The following is a 20,672-nucleotide window of genomic DNA, read 5'->3' as shown; positions in this document are numbered from 1 at the left end:
CGGACAACCTTGTCTTTCTTTAACTGTCTATGACGGTAACCAGTTGTTGTGGAAACCAGTAGGGGTATCACACCGGCTATTGAGTGTAACGTTAGCTCTTTAGCTAGCGTTAAGATAACGTTACTGTTTGAAGTAATATTCTCTCACATACAATGTTTGGGACTACTGACATTAGCTAGCGTTGCAGGGTAAAGTGAGAGGTTAAAGATACGTTCTATGTACAAATATGATTAATACCAACAAGCAACAAGTTAAGCATGCCATTCAGCTGGCAGCAGGATACCTTTGGAAAAAGTCAAGGTGTGTTCACCTACCTGACCAGTGCAGTTTGACCTCGGGATGCCCTCAGAGGAAGCGTTAAGCTCATTTGCCCTAATTTATTTGTAATTTCACCAGCATTGGTTGAACACTGTCATAGTCAAACCTAATTTAATTTCAAGGGTTTTATAAAAACATGTCAGGAAATGTTTGCCTTGTGAACTTACTGAGGGGAATTGATAAATGTTAAAATGTGCGCATGTTTGGTTACCTTTGTGTGTGTGTGTTTGTGTGTGTGTATATATATATATATATATATATATATATATATATATATATATATATATATATATATATATATATATATATATGCATGCGCTAATCAAAGAATGGACAGTTATGATTGGTGGTATAACATGGTGTGCATTTTTTATAGCACCCACTGATCCCCAAATGTCCCTTTAAAACACAGTTGGTGTCTTGAATCTCAACACAACTGGCAAACAATTAATTTTGACAATATCAACAGTAAGGTAGGGTGCTATTTAACAATTTGGGGTGCTCCAACACAATCAGGGAGTTTATCTTAGAGGTTTATTTTGTTTGGATTAGTGGTATGACTACTAAGGTGAGTTAATTTATATTATTCTTCATATAATACAATCAGAATGTCCACGAACTGCTGATCTGTGACAGCAGTTTGGACAGGAGGACAATAGTTGCCAGGCAGGTAGTCATTCATGCTTCAAATCAAGCAGGTAGAACAATCAGATAAGGTCTGCAAATTTCCATTTTGTTGTAGCACCACCAGGGTAAGACTATGGAAGGGGAGGGCAGAACAACCTAAGCTAATTTCACAGAAATGACAAACATCCAGGGTGTCAACTAGTCAAATGGTTTTAGAGCCATTTTTATTCACATAGCCAACAGTAGGTCCAATCTCTAACCACTTCTCCAATATTGCTATTGAAAAGTGTAGTCTGATTTTTAACTCTCAATAGTGGAACAGTTTACAGAGAAGGATTTAACACACCCGAGAATGGTCAAGATAAATGAATGAAACCAGGGAAGCATCGGTCACTAAGGAGTTTTGGTGCTTCAAAGTTAGTTTTATGGACAAAATAGTAGTGAGGTGTTTGAGCTCTCATGGATGGTGGTTATCACTGGAGTTCCCACTCCCTACCCCCTGCAGATTTCATTTGGTTGTTGTGGGAAGGGGGTCAAGCAGACCGGGAAAGATAAGAGAGTCCATGCTGGCTCAATTTCCCCCAGGCCTGAGATCCTAGCAGGGCCCCCACAGAGAATGGTCAGCATCCCCCTTGACCTACATATAGCATGGCCAATACTCACATGGAGAATGTCTTGAGTCAGAGAAGTTGTGTTTGGTCTCGCATCACATCTTAGCGAGTATAATTGCCAAATTAATGGCACCCACTCTCCCCTCTGTGACTCCAGAAGAGGTATTGACTTTAGCTTTTGGAGCTTAGTTCATTCTGAGAGACCCTGGGGATCCCCATGACAATCCAAAATCTAGGTCTAGTGTACAGGTCTGGCCTCATCACCTGTCCTGTCTAGGTGTGATTCACTTCCTCCTCATAGACCTACAGCAGTTTAACCATCACTCAGAAAAACGTTTACTAGTATTATGCGCAGGCTTGTTCATTGCAGCCTTATGCTAGAAGCAGAACATATAAGTTTGGGATGTCACAATACCCAAAATCTGGTAGTTGGTACCGATACCACCAAAAGTACACAATACTCGATACCACGGCGTATATAAAAAAAAAGAACAATTATACATAAACATTATTCCTTCATATAAACATTTTAAATATTTAAGGAAGTGTGTTGGGGGGGGGGGGGGGGGGGGGGGGGGGGGGGGGGGGGGGGGGGGGCAAAGAGAGCGGTATTTACATGTAATCTGGAGAAAACGTCTTATGGACCCACAGCCCGATACTCTGAAGCCTGGTATCACCACACAGCCAGCGTATGGTACCGATCTTCCGTGAGTTCACCTGGAACTCCAAGGCAGCAAGCATTTAGTTACATATGTTTCTCCCATTGTTGTTTTTTACCTAGATCTGGTCTGGTTAAGGTTTACATGGTTAACTAGAAGTGACAATATGCAACTTTTAAATGTTTCTAAAACTGTGTAATGTTCCATCTGATGATCATAAATCACCTGTAACAGCGAATGAGACTATCGGTAAGTTAGATAACGTTCAATTTCGTCCCCCTTCTGTTTTGTCTGCGTTCGGGTTGGCCTACTATTTTCTTTTCCCTTGTCCCCCTGTACTTGTGTAAAGCGTCCTTTGGTCTCCTGAAATGTGCTTTATTAATCTAAGTTATTATTACGCTGGTTGCTACAACTAACTTTCTTTGTTTTGGCTTGTAGCCAAAGTAGGCTAAGTTACCGTATGCAACAGTTGAAACGCAACAATGTATCTGTAACGTATTCTCTCATAGTAAGTAAATGATTTTCTGTCTGAGCCAAACATTCATCGCAACTATGTGACCTTCCTGTCACGCTATCTCCTAGACCTTTACGACAGCAAATGTGGTGCAAACACTACCGCTTTTGTCCAAAGGGGCCACTGAAATCAACACAAACTAAAATTAACATTTAGCCACTTCAACGGACGTTATAAATGACCGCTAAAAAGCGTTAAAGTTGGCTAATTTCAGAACTGATGAAAGAGACTTTCATCATCATCAGCAACTGCTTTCAGTCAAGAAAGCAGTTGCTGTAGATGTAATGTTATGGTAAAACCAGAGGCTGACTGTGGTCAGGCCGTCGTGCACGGAAATGGAGATGCTGGTTCTTGTTCTTCTCCAGCATTTAGTGGCAGACTAGAACACTTCTACTTGTAGAACACGTTAACTGCCCCCGGCAGGTCCGGAAAAATTGCATTCCCCGGTAACTACGGTACTGTAGAAAAACGAGTACCGTCACCTTTTTAGAATGCAGGTTTCCACTTGGTACCAAAGTACCATGTATCGTGACATTCCTAATATGAGGTTAGGTTATCATCTTCAACTAATTGCAGTGCAGCCCAAAACCCAATTTGTTGTACAATATTTAAATAAAGGCCCATTGAGAAGGATCTGAAAGCTTAAGTAAACAGAAAACCAGTAAATGGTGAGCTGGGGTTTCTTTTCATCAGTGTTTGTTGCTGGAAGGAGATGTTAGACCAATAACTAATAGGCATACAGTATTCTTTATGCTGCCCAGGAAAGGCCAAGCACCTGCTAGATGACGGACTGCCCAAGAGGACACATTTTTAGAATCTGCATGTCAGCAGAGTCTGTCATTTTTTTTTCATTCTATGAAAAACGTTTAATGGACCGACTGTTTAAATTACCACCAAAGTGCACATTAGGCAACATGGAATTAGCATTCTTAATTGACCTTTTAGTGTGAATGTAGACTCCATTGAGTAGAGTTGAGTTATGGCAGGGGGTTTTGTTTAACCTATTCATATTTTTTGGGGAGGCTTTTCACTTTCTTATAGTGTCAGGGGATGGACATGAAAGGGAGAGAGATATGGGGGGATGACACGCAGCAAAGGGCCGCGGGTAACCCCTAGCCTGATATCATTGATGTGTAAACATCATGTTGAGAAAAAAAAGACGGATACAGGGTTTATTATTTACTGGTATTTTAAGGGGACGCAGGTGTAGATGGACTGGTACATGCCCAGGTGCTAGTACAGATATAAGACTGTTGCTGTAAAAGAGAAAAATATAACTTATTGGAGATTAGTTGGCTAATTGGTTCTCTTTGCTCAAGCGTGTGTAGGCACAGATATCAATGATCCCCCCTGATTTCCAAAAAGATAGGCCACCCCGCAGACCTTACCTACAGTGAAAGGATAAAGCGCACCATGATGGGAATGATTCTGGCCTCTTAAGCCTAAGTGAATATTGATCTAACTGTGCTTGGTTGATATTGAGCTCCTTATGTTGCTAAACCTTTGGGTACCACAGGAGTGCTGGCTGTTCATTCTATTGGGCAAATGGAGGCTGACATTCTGACAGATGTTGCAGACAGAGTTTAATTTAATGAACATTGTCTTAGCACCACTAAATTTACTCTAAATTTACTCAAATTAGAGTAGTTGGTTAGTTCTTTTTAAATCTTGGAAAATTAAAATTTGAAAAGATGACGTGTTTATAAATAATGACCAATGTATTAAATTGTAACGAGGTAGGTTTAATGTGGCAAGTTATTGTCATTTTGTTTTTTGGTCACATTTAAGTTGGCAAAGTTATTTCAAATTGCATCAACCATGCCTATAATGATTTTGTACAACTTCTGGAAATGGAATTGAGAAACAGTTCAAAAGATAGAACACTATAATCTGTCTCACTCATTGACTTGCAATATTACCCAGAATGGCCCCAATGCAACCAGAGATATTTAAGGACTTTGGTAACAAAATAGAAAAAAAAAATTGTTCTGTTTATCAAATCTCAATCACCGCAAGGTTTGTCGTCCTGTCACAAGGCAATACTAGTTATTCACAGCCAGCCCTAGCTGCAAATTGTAGACTTTTTTCACTAATTGTGCAAGATGTGTCTTAAGAGAGTCCCAGGCAACTAAACCTACCATGCTGTGCATGTTGTCGAATGAGAGATGGACATTTGGTAGTCAATCACATGAGTCATATGAATCAAGGTCTGACTCATTTAGGCACTAAGTATTCTGTTAGCCTAAAAGATGCCACATTCTCTTTGTGGTTCACCAACTCTGGAGGCCTTTAATTTGGAAATTGCCATGTTAAACACATAGTTGCTTCAGGTAAAATAGAAAAAGAAGTTCTATGAGGAATCTAACGTGGCCTGATTCATATTTTTGTTCTGACTGAATAACACTGAAGTGTTTATCTCCTGGGTTCTATAGAGTGAAATTAAGGTAATTCTGTGTTTAATTCTGTGTTTTAAATTTGTGGATGCAAATCAGGGTTGTGGAGCCTAATCTTTCAACAACTTTCCCTTCAACATTATTTACAGAGAAAACATGCTGTGGTGTTTAATGTGGGAGGGTTGACCATCTAGTGTATGCTTTGTTATTGGCTGCATAGTTAATCAAACACCTCACTTAGAGGAAAGAGCCATGCAGATTTGCCAATCAAAAGCATTTATCATCTTGGGACCATGAATGCAAATAGGACATTCATTGCAATGCACAACTAAATTTTGTTTACAATTGGAACTTGTGGCCCGAAAGTTGAGCTATAGTAAAGGTCAGGGGTCATGGTCAGTACAAGTATTACAATATCCTTTTCTTGGGATCATCAAATGTTAAATCTCATTGTCAAAAAAACACCACTAACAATCTACTTAAACTCAAATGAGATCTAAATCTCTTGGCATTGACTCATCATCAGAAACAGTAGAGGCAGTGCTAAAGTGTGCTTATTACCACATATACAGTGAGGAAAATAAGTATTTGAACACCCTGCTATTTTACAAGCTCTCCCACTTAGAAATCATGGAGGGGTCTGAAATTGTGTCATCATAGGTGCATGTCCACTGTGAGAGACCTAATAAAAAAAAATCCAGAAATCATAATGTATGATTTTTTTTAAAACTATTTATTTGTATGATACAGCTGCAAATAAGTATTTGAACACCTGAGAAAATCAGTGTTAATATTTGGTACAGTAGCCTTTGTTTGCAATTCCTGAGGTCAAACGTTTCCTATTTCGCAATACATGGCCCCGGTCATCCTCTCTTTAATACAGTGCAGTCGCCCTGTCCCATTTGCAGAAAAACACCCCCAAAGCATGATGCTACCACTCCCATGCTTCACAGTAGGGATGGTGTTCTTGGGATGATACTCATCATTCTTCTTCCACCAAACACGGTTAGTGGAATTATGACCAAAAAGTTCTATTTTGGTTTTATCTGACCACATGACTTTCTCCCATGACTCGTCTGGATCATCCAAATGGTGATTGGCAAACTTAAGACGGGCCTTGACATGTGCTGGTTTAAGCAGGGGAACCTTCCGTGCCATGCATGATTTCAAACCATGACGTCTTAGTGTATTACCAACAGTAACCTTGGAAACGGTGGTCCCAGCTCTTTTCAGATCATTGACCAGCTCTTCCTGTGTAGTTGTGGACTGATTTCTCACCTTTTTTAGGATCATTGAGACCCCACAAGGTGAGATCTTGCATGGTACCCCAGTATGAGGGAGATTACCAGTCATGTTTAGCTTCTGCCATTTTCTAATGATTGCTCCAAAAGTCAACCTTTTTTCACCAAGCTGCTTGGCAATTTCCCCGTAGCCCTTTCCAGCCTTGTGGAGGTTTGCAATTTTGTCTCCAGTGTCTTTGTACAACTCTTTGGTCTTGGCCATGTTAGTAGTTTGATTCTTACGTTTGTATGGGGTGGAAAGGTGTCTTTGTGAAGCTAACAACCTCAAATCAAACTTAGGAAAATAAATGGAGTGGAGGTGGACATTTTGAAGGCAGACTAACAGGTATTTGAGGGTCAGAATTCTAGCTGATAGACAGGTATTCAAATACTTATTTGCAGCTGTATCATACAAATAAATTGTTAAAATATCATACATTGTTATTTCTGGATTTTTTTTTTTTGATTATGTCTCTCACAGTGGACATGCACCAACGATGACAATTTCAGACCCCTCCATGATTTCTAAGTGGGAGAACTTGCAAAATAGCAGGGTGTTCAAATACTTATTTTCCTCACTGTATACAGTTTGTTGATGTTGCTAGATTGTGTATCAGAGATGCCAAAACCTTTTCATCTGAGATTGGTTGCAGAATTTCTGTCTACAAATTGCATTTGAAGCACTTTTTAAGGTACAATTGAAAGATATTCTTCAGCCTTTAAATCTCTATATAAACCTACCTGTATGTCAAATATGTAAGTGCTTTATGGCATGTATAATTACTATTTAAATGTGAATCTAAACCTCCCATCGTATTTCCACAGGGGGTGATCGGTGTGCAGCTGGTGGTTACCATGGTAATGGCCAGTGTAATTCAGAAAATCATACCTCATTATTCCTTTGCAAGATGGCTACTCTGCAGTGGCAGGTAATGCAGAATATTGTACATGCTGTTTCAGATAGTTTCTCCAAATGCTACCGTTGAATTCCTTCAGTTTACTTGCCTCCTGAGAAGTTTAGTTCAAAACGAGTCCAGAACAATGGGATTCAAAATGTTTACTTAGACGGCGGAGTGTTCAAAAGGATTTGGATAGAAGAAGAAAAAGAATCATTAAATCATACTGCAAAGACTAAAGACCATCAAAATATTTGGATGACCCGAGAGGACCGTGCATATAAATAAAAGCACCCGCCTCCTTTCCTCTAATTAGTGCCACATATGTTTTCCAGTAAACAACTTCTTGGAACACATTTAATAATTCATAATTTTTTTCTTTTCAGTGCGCTGTTGAAACATTTTTAGAAAACTTTTGGCCTAAGCAGAAGTCCTCGAGCGTCCCTCCAGAATATGTTTTCCATAATAAATAAATGTACAAAGGGAAAACGAGCTGTGCTCCTGCTATCCTCCTCTACCACGCAGAGTGTTTCTTAAGATGCTCTCACAAGAGCGTTTCTAAACAAAGTTAAGGAGGTTGCCTGAAATGTTCGTCTTCAAATGGATGCTATTAAATTAGCTCCTATTTCAAGCTCAGTCCTTAAGGACAGTTAACCTTGCTGTTGTAAAGCATTTCATGCTTATTCAGGTGTGTGTGTGTGTGTGTGTGTGTGTGTGTGTGTGTGTGTGTGTGTGTGTGTGTGTGTGTGTGTGTGTGTGTGTGTGTGTGTGTGTGTGTGTGTGTGTGTGTGTGTGTGTGTGTGTGTGTGTGTGTGTGTGTGTGTGTGTGTGTGTGTGTGTGAGATAAAGCTCAGATCTGTTAACAAATGCAGGCTTTGAGTCTCGTTCATAGAATGAATGCTTTTACTACTTTTATGCCACTACTTTCACTAGAAAGTTTAAATGCGAGTTTTAATGTTATGCTTTAAGGTGTGATGCAAAATCTATTTAAGTAAATATATTTCCCAAGTGAACAGACCAGTGATTATGAAATTTGTTTCTTGTTTAAGTTCTAATCACTTTATCTACTCTTTCAATACTTCAGAATCAATTCCATAAATATTATTACGTTGTATGTTTTAATAATTGTTTCATAAGATCTAGCTTCAGTGTTTATTTTGTTTAGAAGTATCTGCTTTATTGTGTCCTCTTTTGATTCTTTCTTTCTCTGGCCATGTCTGAGCCTGATTCCACATCTCTCTCCTTGTCTTTGTTCACAGTCTGCGGTGGTATCAGCACCCTACGGAAGATGAGTTGAGGAGCTTAGCTGGGAAACAAAAAGGACAGAAGAAGAAAGACAGGTAGGTAGAATTGGGGGGGAGAGTAGAATGAAGAAGGGCTATTGTTTGGGGGATGGGGAACTGCAGTGGCACAGAGGAGGTACGAAAAGCACCCTTTTCATCAGAGAGGAAAGAAAAGATGAGAAGCAGACATTTGAGATGGATGGAGACCACAGGCATGTCTGCAAACAGATGAAGCCGATGTGTTTATTTGGCTCATTTAAAGCCTGTTTGAAGTAAGGAGACAGCAGTCTGTTTTTGTTGTTTTGTTCCTTTATGGCTCTTCATCAAGGCTCAGAGCAACTGGGCTTAGAAGTGGCCCCGTCTAGTGGATGTAAGGAAAGTTGGTCCTGTTTTATTTTTTTTGGAGCCATTACTATTAGGCTATTTTAGGGAATGACACTTTAAAAGGATTGCATCTTCTCGGAAATCAAAGTTTCCCAAACAGCGTTATGTCTTCAAAGTGGTCATATGTCAAGCTTTGATTCCGGAAGATTAGTTTCCATCAAGACTACTTTGCAATTAAAAAAAAATACTACTATTCAACTTCTCAGGCTGCAGGTGGAAGTTGAACCATATGTTGAAGACATGAACTAAGTGTTGTTTCCTTTGTAGTCTCCTTTTCAATGTGAATTTAAATCGGAGTTGCAACTGAAAGTTAATCCCTACGGTTGCTCATGGTGTCTAGCTCCTAACTTAGGGGGGTTTGTAGCGCAGTCCTTTCTCTGACCCTGTGTGAGGCAGGTCAAGGCTCTCTAGCACCACATGTTCAGTAATCCCTTAAAGAAAAAGATGGACCACTGTCCTTTTGCCAGCTCGTGCCATGCCGCTCCATTCCCTTTGTTAACGGTCTGACTCCCTCAGTCAGGGGTCAAGCTGAGCCCCTTTTTTTCCAGTCAGGTGCCTCACAAATGAAATCTGTCCAGGGCATGTTTGGCCCTAGAGTCTTACAGTGGTATTGTCCTGTGAATCCAGCGCACACACGGGGCTGAACAAACAAAGCCCAAGACTCAGGGGGCCCAGCAGACAGCTCTTCAAGCCTAAAGAACTGCTCTTCATTTGCCTGCTGTTAGCGATTTAGCACTGCCTATGTATTTCCCCCCCCCCCCCCCCGCTCATGGGAGTAATCCAGGAGTATTAGTAGTAACAAAAGTAACTAGCCTCTACCAACTATTACATTTGGATGACTAAACACTAAAATTATTTCCTTTGGCATAATCAAAGTGTTTTATACTCTGTATCTCTTCCCAGGATAAAATGTTTTAATGGTCTATAATTCTGTTTTTGCATTTGCATTTAACAGTTGCTCATTTCTGTTGTCCTTACACTAGTTGTTGTTTTGCCGCTCTCTCTTCTTTGCCCTAGGAAGTACAATGGTCACATAGACAATAAACCACTAACCGTTCCCAAGGACATAGACTTACAGCTGGAGACGAAATGCATCACAGAAGTCGACACATTAGGTATATATCTAAGCAAACAAATGTCTAATAAAGAGCATTTAATAGTAACTTTCAATCATGCACTCAAGTTTGTGTATACTAGGGCTGGGCGATATGGTGAAAATCAAATATCACAATATTTTTGACCAAATACCTTGATATCGATACCTCAACAATATTGTAGTGTTGACTATTGGTGCTTTCACAAAATATTTACACAATGAGATTTTGGATTAGTAATGTGGATATAATGACTAAGTGGGTAAAAGCAAATAATAGAACAGTTACAACAGTCTGGTAAGTTCAGAAAATGACTGAATTTAGCCTTTAAAACCAAGAAAAGACACCACTTATGCCATATTACGATATCCAAAATATAAGACCGCATCTAGTCTCAAATCTCAATGTCAATATAATATTGATATATTGCCCATCTCTAGCGTATACTGTGCTGTAAATGTTTAATTATTGAATATTTAGGACAAAATATACTCTCTATGCCCCCAGCGTTGCACTACTTCCCAGAGTTCCAGTGGCTGGTGGATTTCACAGTAGCGGCAACTGTGGTCTATCTGATAACGGAACTCTACTACAGCGTGGCTCAGCCCTCGGGAGAGATGAACATCAGTGTGGTCTGGTGCCTGCTGGTACTCGCTTTTGTCATGTATCCTTACATCAATCACTTTCTTCATCTTGCTTAGCCTTTTTTCATGAGAATGTCAAATCTCATCCATGCTTTGGTGAAACTGTTGATTGATAGCATATTTATGCTTTACGTTATGTAGGTGGGTTAACTTTTGAGGTTTCAGCTGAACAACCTTGTTTTCATTGGACTCTCCTCCGCACTCACATTTTTCATTATTTTCACTTTACATTCTTCACCACTGTCCTATATATGTCATAGGTTAACATCTCTTTTGTCTATAAGAGAGCAAATCATTCCAGCTTGATTGTGTGGATGCAGCAGTGGCAGAGAGCGACTATAAAATGACTGCTAAAGCTCCTGCTGGCCTGACCGCCAGGACCTTTTATCCTCCACAGCTACCTGCTATTTTGCCATGCTGAATGATGTTTAAATGATATGCATTATCCTTGCCACCAACCGCAGGGATCAATCTTTCCAGTGCTCCTGGTCGTCAGTGCAGCGCGGTCAGATGGTGTGTCATTTCCTGCCTACGTTGAAGATTGGAGGCCCAATTTTCACAGCCCAACAGACATAGGCTTGGGGGGAAAAGGACAGACTGAGGAATAGATGAAATAGCACTATGAAGATGAGGGAATATGTTGGCTCAATATAATTGTTAATGGGACACTTGATTTCAGTTTTCCTATTTCAGCTTGATGATATGTTTAAGACTCTTTCCAGCTCTACTCCCTTAACCTCCTCTGATTACCCTGGAGCAGCATGATGTTGCTCTTAAGTATCTGCATGTAATGGTAGCTTGCTTTTCCCCTTGAAATGTATAAATGTGACTACATACCCTCACCTTTGGCCAATCTGACAGGCTAACCCTGTGGTATATTTATTGTAGTCCACCACATGATAGCTTAAACATCTCTTTTTAAAATCATGCTGGCTCAAACTTGTCTGATTAGTGTTTATATAGTCCTATATATCCTTGACTTATCACTTCCGGGATGCATGCATTTTTACTGATGCTATGTAATCTTCCGCTTTCTTTGTGTTGGAATTTTAAACTTGGTTAACTGCTCCTCAGATCTCTGCAGGTTAAATCTAGACATCTAGCTAGACTATCTATCGTATCTGAGTTTTCTCTCGCACAACTATTTTGCAGCGGCTCCTTGCGGAGCTTAGCACCGCCCATGATGATTTTGATTGGTTTAAAGAAATGCCATAAAACCAGAGCACGTTTTTCTCCCATCCAGGAATGCTGTGTGGACCAGCCAGACCCTCCTCTGCTTCGCAACATGGAGGGTCTGGAGAAGCCTGACTAGGGTTTATACAGCTGTCTTCACAGTACTGATTTGGGGGGGGGACTCCACTGGATTTAATACCATTCTTCAAAATGGACTAAAAGTGAGGGAAAGTGTTGATATTATGTCACCTGAAGTGTTGCAGAAACTGAGACTTGCTTCTCCTTGGTAAAAAGTTGTTTACCTTATTGGTCAAGGTTGACGGGGACACACTTAAATACTGTAACAACATCAATGACATGCATTGATGCCAAAGACCCTCAAATACCCACACATGATCTGAAGCAGGGTTTGTGTGGCATTAAGGGGTCAAGGGTCCGCACAGGGGCCTGTAAGGATGTACAAACTTTGTACAGTACAGTTGTGGGGTGAATTGCTACATTATGTTCTAAGAAAAGTGTATTGACTGATTGCTAAAACATGTTTCTGTTCCCCTTGAACCTGTACAAGGAATTGAAAATATATCTACAATGCAGTTGGGATTTGCCTCATATGCCAGTGGGCTGCTGGATTTGTTTTTCCTTGACTCTGTCCCAACAGTAAGACCCTTTTCTCTCTAACGGCCCACTACTTCAGGCTGGAGGAAGGAGGGGAACGTTCACTCTGCATTACTTTTGCTTTCTTTTTTTTTGTCAAAGCCATGGCCATTCTCATTGTCACTGAAAACTACCTGGAGTTTGGTCTGGAGACAGGTGAGTGCTTCACAATGCATTTTGTTCACAAATACCCTGTTGGTAACAACCAATTGTTATTACTTTTGGCCCCAGTAAGTGAGTCACTCTAAAACAATTCTTTATTTCTAGGTTTTGCAAACTTCTCTGACAGTGCTCTACAGTTTCTGGAGCACCAGGGCTTAGAGTCCCAGTAAGTATCAGTATTCTAACAGTATCACTGTTTTCTCAGCCTTCGTGAATTCTTTATGACGATGAAACTACAGTAGTATCTCACTATGTGTTTTCTCTTTCACAGGGGTCCCATATCTAAACTCACCTTCAAGCTGATCCTGGCCCTACTGTGCTCCCTGATTGGAGCATTTCTAACTTTCCCCGGTCTACGATTGGCCCAGATGCACCTAGATGCACTCAATCTGACCACAGCCAAATTTACACAGTAAGTCCACTGCGGGAATTGTCTTCATTTCTGTGTCCACTCGTGTATTTTTCATTGAATACATTTGATGTTTTTCTTGTCCTTTTTAATAATAAGGGCAGAAACGGTGCAAAGTCAAGGAAATCTTTGTTGAAATGCGTTCCTTGTCAGGAAAAAAAAATCACTCATTTTAAGTGGTATCTTTGGATGAAAACATACTTTATACATACTTTCATATCATGTCACATAAATGAATTAATTGTTCACTGGAATATAGATGTTTTTGATGATGATGATGATCGGAATGGCTTTAGAATGGTCTTACAGTCTTTGGAAAAGGTGTTCTTGGCTTCATTAATACACAATGTGCCCAAATTCACCACTAACGGTGCTCAAGTACCTGACTGCCCTATCTTGGAGTACCAAGACGCCAAATATAGTGCAGTTGTACTTGTCTCCCACTATTCAGAGTCTGTCAGATACGAGAGAGCACCCTGTAAGTCAGCTGAAGACTTCCTCAGTTGGGGCAGATTTCTATTTCAGAACTCACTGGGTGGCATGTCTATGACCATGATGGGAGGTGCAGAGCAGGGAGCACGTCGCATCTAGATAATCCACTTTGGCATAGCAGACTTTCCAAAATGGGCTCCTCTTCCATTCCCCCCTCTTAACTGTCATGAGTTTACATCCTCAGACGCTGTCACTAGCAGGGATTATCTCCCAAGCCCTTCAAAATCTGTGGCTTGGTTATCTTCTCACCCCTCTCGTGGAAAGTTGCAGTGATATTATGGATCTTAGTTCTCATTATGTTAACTTCAAATTCAGATTAAAAAGCAAAGTAGTTCAATTTCCTTCAGCAGTCAAATATTTCTGTAATTATTAGAAGTCTTCTGAGACACTTGTTGTAGAGGAGGACAAGTTGTTGGATGTTTTTCAGCATCTATCATTATTACTGGTCTAACTGGGCATCTTCTCCTTCACCCCCCTTTTTCTATAGGACTCTGCTTCATATCAACTTCCTGTCCCCTCTCATCATGGTCCTGTTGTGGGTGAAGCCCATTACCAAGGACTACCTAATGAACCCCACTCTGGAGAAGGAGAATGTGCCTTTGTGAGTTAAAGGAATTATCTGGTTCCAACCATCCATTACATGTCTGATCCAGATGTACACAACACCGCAAGTTCCGCTGCCATTCTGACACATCACTTGTACACACTGCATTTGATTTCATTAATCACATTTCTTCTACTGAGTATATGATCTATGTTCTGCGTGCGGTGACTAGACACATTCTTATGTATACATGTAGCCATAGTCAAAAGCAAACTAATTTGATAAGAAATTTAACTTTTATTTACTATTTGTAAACTTCCATTTACTTAAAAGTTTCCAATCTTATTAACATTATTATTATTGTTATCATTATTATCATTATCATATAATAGTTGTAATAATTAAGCAGGGCTAATGAGCTCAATGGCAAAATGTTTTGTAGCTCATGTATGAGATTGCTTTAACTTTTCTTGCAAACGAGTGTACTGAAGTTTTACTGTAGATTGATCAGTACCTGGTAGGCAAACCTCAGTCAGACTCCCTTGATATCTATCAAGCTAATTACCTGCCATTCAAACGAGAGGGTTGGGACAACATTGGCAAGCAGTGGGAAAAAAAAGTATTATGCAGGAAAATGCATGTTAACAATGCAAACGGCAGTTATAAAAATGGGATTTACAACAGTTCAATAAGATAAGAAATGTACTCCGCTTTTAGATGAAGTGACAATACACACATTGTCTACTTGGGCTCAAATTAGACTGTAAACAAATGTAGTCATACCTCAGGGAAAGCGCTTTCTTGTGTCTCTAACTGCTGTCATTTGTTAGCTGGTTATTCATTCTGAGATAAGCTCTTTCATTTGTTCCAAGTTTAAATTCTGTCATGTGTCAAGTTCTTTCTGCTATGATAAAGCCTGATTTCATGTCACAGTAACCCCTTTTCACCTTTTTATCTCTCAATTTCACCCTCTTTTACTTTTCCTTCGGAGTTGTTTATGACTCCTTTGCTCTTACTATCTTCTTTGCTACATCGTTGCTGCTTAACATCCAAATGATATAGCAGATGCATGATGTGTTGAGTTCAGGTCATACTTTCATCATGTGCCCCATCTTACTCACTCCTGTCTTTCCTATTAATACCAGGATGACTGAGGATACATACGATACTCTGCGATTATGGGCCATCATACTGATGTGTATACTCCGGCTCGCTATGATGAGACATCATTTGCAGGCCTACCTCAACCTGGCCCAGAAGGGCGTGGACCAGATGAAGAAGGAAGCGGGGCGGATAAGTACCGTTGACCTGCAGAAGATGGTGAATAAGATTTTTTTTTTTTTATATATATATATATATATATATATATATATATATATATATATATATATATATATATATATTTTTTTTTTTACCCTTCTTTTATTCTGCCTCAATTTAGAAATACAAAGTGTCCAGGTTGGCTCAGTGGTAGAGCAGGTGCACATGCACTGAGAGGTTTATGCCTTGACGCAGAGGTCCAGGGTTCAAATCTGACCTGTGATGATTTCCTGCATGTCTTCCCCCTCTCTCTCTCTCCTTTCTAACGCACCTGTCCTATCAAATAAAGGCGGAAAAGCACAAAAAACAATCTTTAAAAAAGAAATACAAAATGATGAATGCATCCCATTTAACCCGTGTCTTGGAAGGGATTAAGAGGCAGAGCAGTGTTATGATTCAAAGTAAATGCTTAGATGCAGTCACTTTGCAGGTTTTTGCAGAGGTGGAGAAATTTAGTAGTAAGCCAATTTCCCTTTTTAAAAGCAAATATAGACACATTTAGGATCCTGTCTTTGTGAATTAAGGAACAGAGCGCAAAACTCAGTCATCCATCTACAGGAAATGCATTATGCAGGAGGCATGCAGCCCACCTGTGGTGCACTTGGAAATTGGATACATGATCAGTGAGTGTTTTTGGGACTGGCATCAGTTGTGGCCAAACACATCAGTTTACTTTTTTTAAGATTATCTTTGGGGCGTTTCCATTTTATTAGACTGACAGTGGATAGACATGAAAGGGCGAGAGAGATTGGGGATGCCACGCAGCAAAGGGCCACAGGTCAGATTCAAACCCGGGCCTCTGCAGGACTCAGCCAACGGGGGGCAAATACTCTTACCGGGTGAGCCAAAGGCTTTTTAAATGCCTTCCTGACATGTTCTGACCGTACAACAGTGCAGATGAGCTTACCTTACCTTACAACTCACATTAGTGTTCACAATGTGCAAAGAGTTAAATATTATTATACATTAAAGTCCAAATTACCACATATGGTGCCGCAAATACAGGTATGCTGTCAAAAATATCTGTTTAGTGGCCGGGTTGGATCAGTGGTAGAGCAGGCGCACATATACTTCCAGCTTAAAGCCTTGATGTAGATCGAGGCTTAAAATCCGATTTCCTGCATGTTTTCCCCCTCTCTCCCCTTTCTCACCTAGGCGGAAAAGCTAAAGACAATAATCTTTGTTTAGTTGAATTTCATTTCCTGACTTAGTGTAAGAGTGGTGGTCTACAGCAGACTGGAAGAGAAAATGTCTGGCAAAGTTTCTGTCATTTAAAAATGCCATCTTCCAATAAGCTATAACATTATTAAAACTGATACTGGCCAGTAGGCTGAGATCTGTGTAATGCTGCATCCCTACATTTGATGATGTTTGAGTAGAAACAGAAAGCAGCTGTGTTTGGTGTCTTGCACCGTACTTTGTTAAACGGTAGTGTATAGTAATGCTATTCTTCCTCTCTAATTTCACCCAGGTTGCACGTGTTTTTTACTACTTGTGTGTAATTGCCCTACAGTATGTGGCACCACTGGTGATGCTGCTGCACACAACTTTGCTGCTAAAAACTTTAGGTGAGTCCTGCACTGCTTGATGATTTTCCACTTTACATTATCTCTTTGCTTTTCCATAAATCCAAGCTGTTTTCCTCCATTGTCTGATTTATTACAGGTGGACACTCCTGGTGGGTCTATCCTGAAGAAGACCTGCCTTGCGTCTATGAAATGAACTCTGACTCTGTGATGGGGGCGGCACCAGTAGCAGCTCCAACACCAGCTTCAGTGGTAGAAACAGGAGCCCGGGCGTCAGTCGCCCAGCTGTCAGTGGCCTTGGGAGGCCTGCGGACTGTCTTCAGCCCCTTGCTTTTCCGGGGTCTCTTCTCTTTCTTTACTTGGTGGATTGCTGCATGCCTCTTCTCCACCTCACTCTTTGGCCTCTTTTACCATCAGTATCTCATGGCGGCATAGCATCATCAACCCCATAGTGGCAGCCAGACTCCCACAGGGCTGCTGCGGGTTCGATCTGATCAAAAAGGACTGAGTGGGGGCAACAGAGGCCTATTGATGACTCTGCTCCACGACTCCTCCTTCCCTCCCTCCCTCCCTCCCTCCCTCTTTCCCTCCCTTTGACCAACTCGACAACGACTGACCATATCATCAGAGCTCCTGGTTCGACTTCCAGTGCTTCCTCCACAGATGAGTCTGTGAACTCTTGTCATTGTTTTTACTACAACGATCACTACCTTTTTTTTATTTTTATTTTAAAAAGCAAGATTTATAAATCTTAATAACAGACTAAAGAAGAATATTATTTGGTGTCAGTGGTGTATTGGCAGAATAATGCTAAATTGTTCTAGTTTGCTGCAGGAAATTTGGCTGATATGAGGTAAAATTACGTACCTGTGTACCTAATGATGATTGCAATTAATTTTACGCATTGAAATGTAGTGTTGCAGTTCCACCAGTGTTAGGGGAGAGTTTAATTAATGTTGTTGTTAATATTTTTTTGCACTTGATTTCATGTAGTGAGTTTGATCCATAAACATCTTCAGAAACATGATTTTTTTTTTTTTTTTTTTACCTCGGAAGGTCCTAAATGCAACCTCCTATAGCTTTGTGCATGTACTGACGTGCAAAGAGTTGATTTCAGTCCATCATCTTACTTTTTAAATCATTTGTATTTTTAGTGCTTGCTGATGTTTCTTTAGGCTAGTATTGGTAAAGAAGAACATCGCAGAGTTATCCAGGAACCACTACGGGCGATACTCTGCATGACTTGGTGCAGTTTGGTTGGTACTTACTGTATGTGCAAGGCCTTGACAGTAACAGTCATGCAACCATCTATATTCCAGTATGTATTACAGTCCATGATAGGGCTAATTTTCCACAGTGATACATTGTAAAGAAGCTACATTTAGGTGAAAAAATATAATAGAATCTGGAGATGTCCTTGGAGGCTAATGTGTAATTAGCCTAAAATCCCCTTCTGTTTTCCTCATTTTGGGGAAGCTAACAACGGACATTTGTGTCCCATGTGCATCTTTTGATCCAAATTTGTTTTTAAGCAAAATATCCTGTTTTACTCTCATGTCTATAATCCATTGCCACGGACCACAGAAGTGTCTAAAATAGTCTTAAAAAGTCTCTGTCTGTAGGAGGGGGAGGGGGTGGGGGTGGGGGTGGGAGGGCCAGCCTGTTCCCAGAATGGCTGTGAGCTAAACGGGGTCTGAGGGTAGACAACTGAAGAAAAGCTGTACCTGAAGAGGAGATGTTAAACTCATGGGGAGACATCTCATTGACTTGAAGTTGATGTATTTAAATGTTTATTCTGCGTTATTACCGCCCTGGTTTTAACTGAGCCATTTTAGAAGTTATGAGAGAATTTGAAGCTCTTTTTTTTCTGAGCAGCAGAGAGGATTTAAAGGGAGGACAGCACTGAGGGCTCAGTCAAGATATGTGCTTGTGTCTGTGTGTCTGTCTGCATGTATAGGATCTCTGCTGTAGGTCAGCTGTAATCTGAATGGGCATTGTGATGATGAAGAGATGATGTCACCTAATGTTGATAAGCTACCGTCTTTATGTTCTGCTTGCTTCCTATTTTACTTTTACCCATCCATTGCTTTTTAACTCATCTGAGAACGAACAGTTGTTTGTTTTTTTCTAATGGATCAAATTGTGAATTTTGTAAAAGTTTAGATTTTTAAAATGGTGCCATACGAGTCTGTTTCCCTGTCCCAATGGCTATAGATTAGGTGTCTGCTAGTGTTTGGAACTATAACTGGACTACATCTCTGTGGCCTTCTGTTTTCTCTAAATCCATCTTCATAAGGAGGGAATCACAAGCCCTGGTTTGCAACAAGACTTAACGTCTTTAACTGTCTTTGCATACTGTTGAACTGCATACTCTTTGGTGGGTAAATGTATGCCCAGTCATTGTGCTAAATCATACACCGGGCAAATATGATTGTCCAGTCCATTCAGGAATGTAGGTACGTGGTGCCAGATTAATGACAGAATACACAATATTGTGTTTCTCTGGCTTTTGTTTCATTATTATATTATAGAGGTGTACTTAGGTTACTACAAAATCAAACCGCACCATATCACATTCTTTAGCTCCTAATGTCAAACGTTTTAGCTTTGGTTTTGTCTGTTTGAAATGATGGGGAATATGCACATAATGAATGTATCTATCCTGCCTAATTTCTAAATTGTTTTCATGAAAATGATCTGTATGGTGAGTTAATTTGACACCCCTTGCCCTTCCTTGACTCTACCTGTTTACTACCATCTGTTTAATTTTCCTTTCAAACTAAATCTAATTTGTCCTAATGACTATTTGTATTGATCGATTTATCTTTGTTTTTGTATTTATAACACATGTTGAGGCCTGTAAACATTTCTAACTCTGACAGCAAACAATTTATTTTGTTATTGAAGTGTGTGATAACTTAAATCAGTTTAGAAGACGTGTTTGACAAATCATTTACAGATTAACCTTTTTTAATGGTCTGGTCCGTTAAGAAGTAGCTGGGATACTTTCAGAATTCAGTGACCTGATGAGGCAATGTTTCTTCTTTGTTACCACTGAAAGTGTTTATTATTCATTGTTTAGTTCACAAAGTAAATCACATTGTTCTTTCATGTATTTATTTCTGCTTTAGATTTTGTCTTAAATAAATTATGTTCTTTACTATGTCAACTTTTTTTTTTAATCTTTTGCGCTCATTGGCTTCATACACGGCCTTAGCAGGATCAATACAGGGAGATGGGATATTGGTGTAAACTATCTGTAAATTAAAATCAAATATCTATAAGCATTTATTTTAAAGGTGCCCTGCCACATGTATGTCATTACTTTTTGGTAATGTCGGAAGTTCTACCATGGACTCTGTAACATTTTTTGGGAAAAAATGCCTTGGTTACCTTGTTTCAAGCCATTCTAGTGTAGTGTAGAAAGCCAGCCTGCAAGAAGACTGTGCCAGTTCTCATTAATATTCAACGAGCTAAGCTGCTGGAGTCTGATTGTCTAACAGCTAGCCAATGAGAGCCTTGCTGTCAGCATCCCTTACCCAGCGCAACTGGGCAAGCCCATGAATAGTAATGAGCTCAGGCAACATGACATCAGACTGACCGGCTTTTGTAATTAGCCTGATTTCTCCGCTTTTCAGTAGCTAGAGCTGACAGAGGAGGTAGCAGTTCATTTTCACATTCACAACATA

General features: G+C 40.0%; 1 protein-coding gene across 2 annotated transcripts in view; it reads left to right on the top strand.

Moving 5' to 3' along the window:
• Window positions 1-20,148, top strand: part of tmem161b (transmembrane protein 161B) — a 20,764-nt gene extending 616 nt beyond the window's left edge. Inside the window, exons 2-12 of one of the 2 annotated variants that reach the window (XM_034872543.1) lie at window positions 7,228-7,331; window positions 8,558-8,638; window positions 9,983-10,080; window positions 10,567-10,723; window positions 12,535-12,686; window positions 12,798-12,858; window positions 12,964-13,104; window positions 14,081-14,194; window positions 15,283-15,457; window positions 16,929-17,025; window positions 17,123-20,148. In XM_034872543.1, coding sequence (XP_034728434.1) covers window positions 7,228-7,331; window positions 8,558-8,638; window positions 9,983-10,080; window positions 10,567-10,723; window positions 12,535-12,686; window positions 12,798-12,858; window positions 12,964-13,104; window positions 14,081-14,194; window positions 15,283-15,457; window positions 16,929-17,025; window positions 17,123-17,418 — 1,476 coding nt within the window. In that variant the 3' untranslated portion in view covers window positions 17,419-20,148. The remainder of the gene's footprint in view (window positions 1-7,227; window positions 7,332-8,557; window positions 8,639-9,982; window positions 10,081-10,566; window positions 10,724-12,534; window positions 12,687-12,797; window positions 12,859-12,963; window positions 13,105-14,080; window positions 14,195-15,282; window positions 15,458-16,928; window positions 17,026-17,122) is intronic. The other variant, XM_034872544.1, reaches the window with a different exon arrangement.
• Window positions 20,149-20,672: the final 524 nt, after the last annotated feature.

Source organism: Etheostoma cragini, chromosome 5 (genome assembly GCF_013103735.1).
Source record: "Etheostoma cragini isolate CJK2018 chromosome 5, CSU_Ecrag_1.0, whole genome shotgun sequence".
In the NCBI taxonomy this organism is placed as follows: Eukaryota; Metazoa; Chordata; class Actinopteri; order Perciformes; family Percidae; genus Etheostoma; species Etheostoma cragini.
The sequence above is the reverse complement of the archived record's forward strand: the minus strand, read 5'-3'. Positions and strand labels throughout refer to the sequence as shown.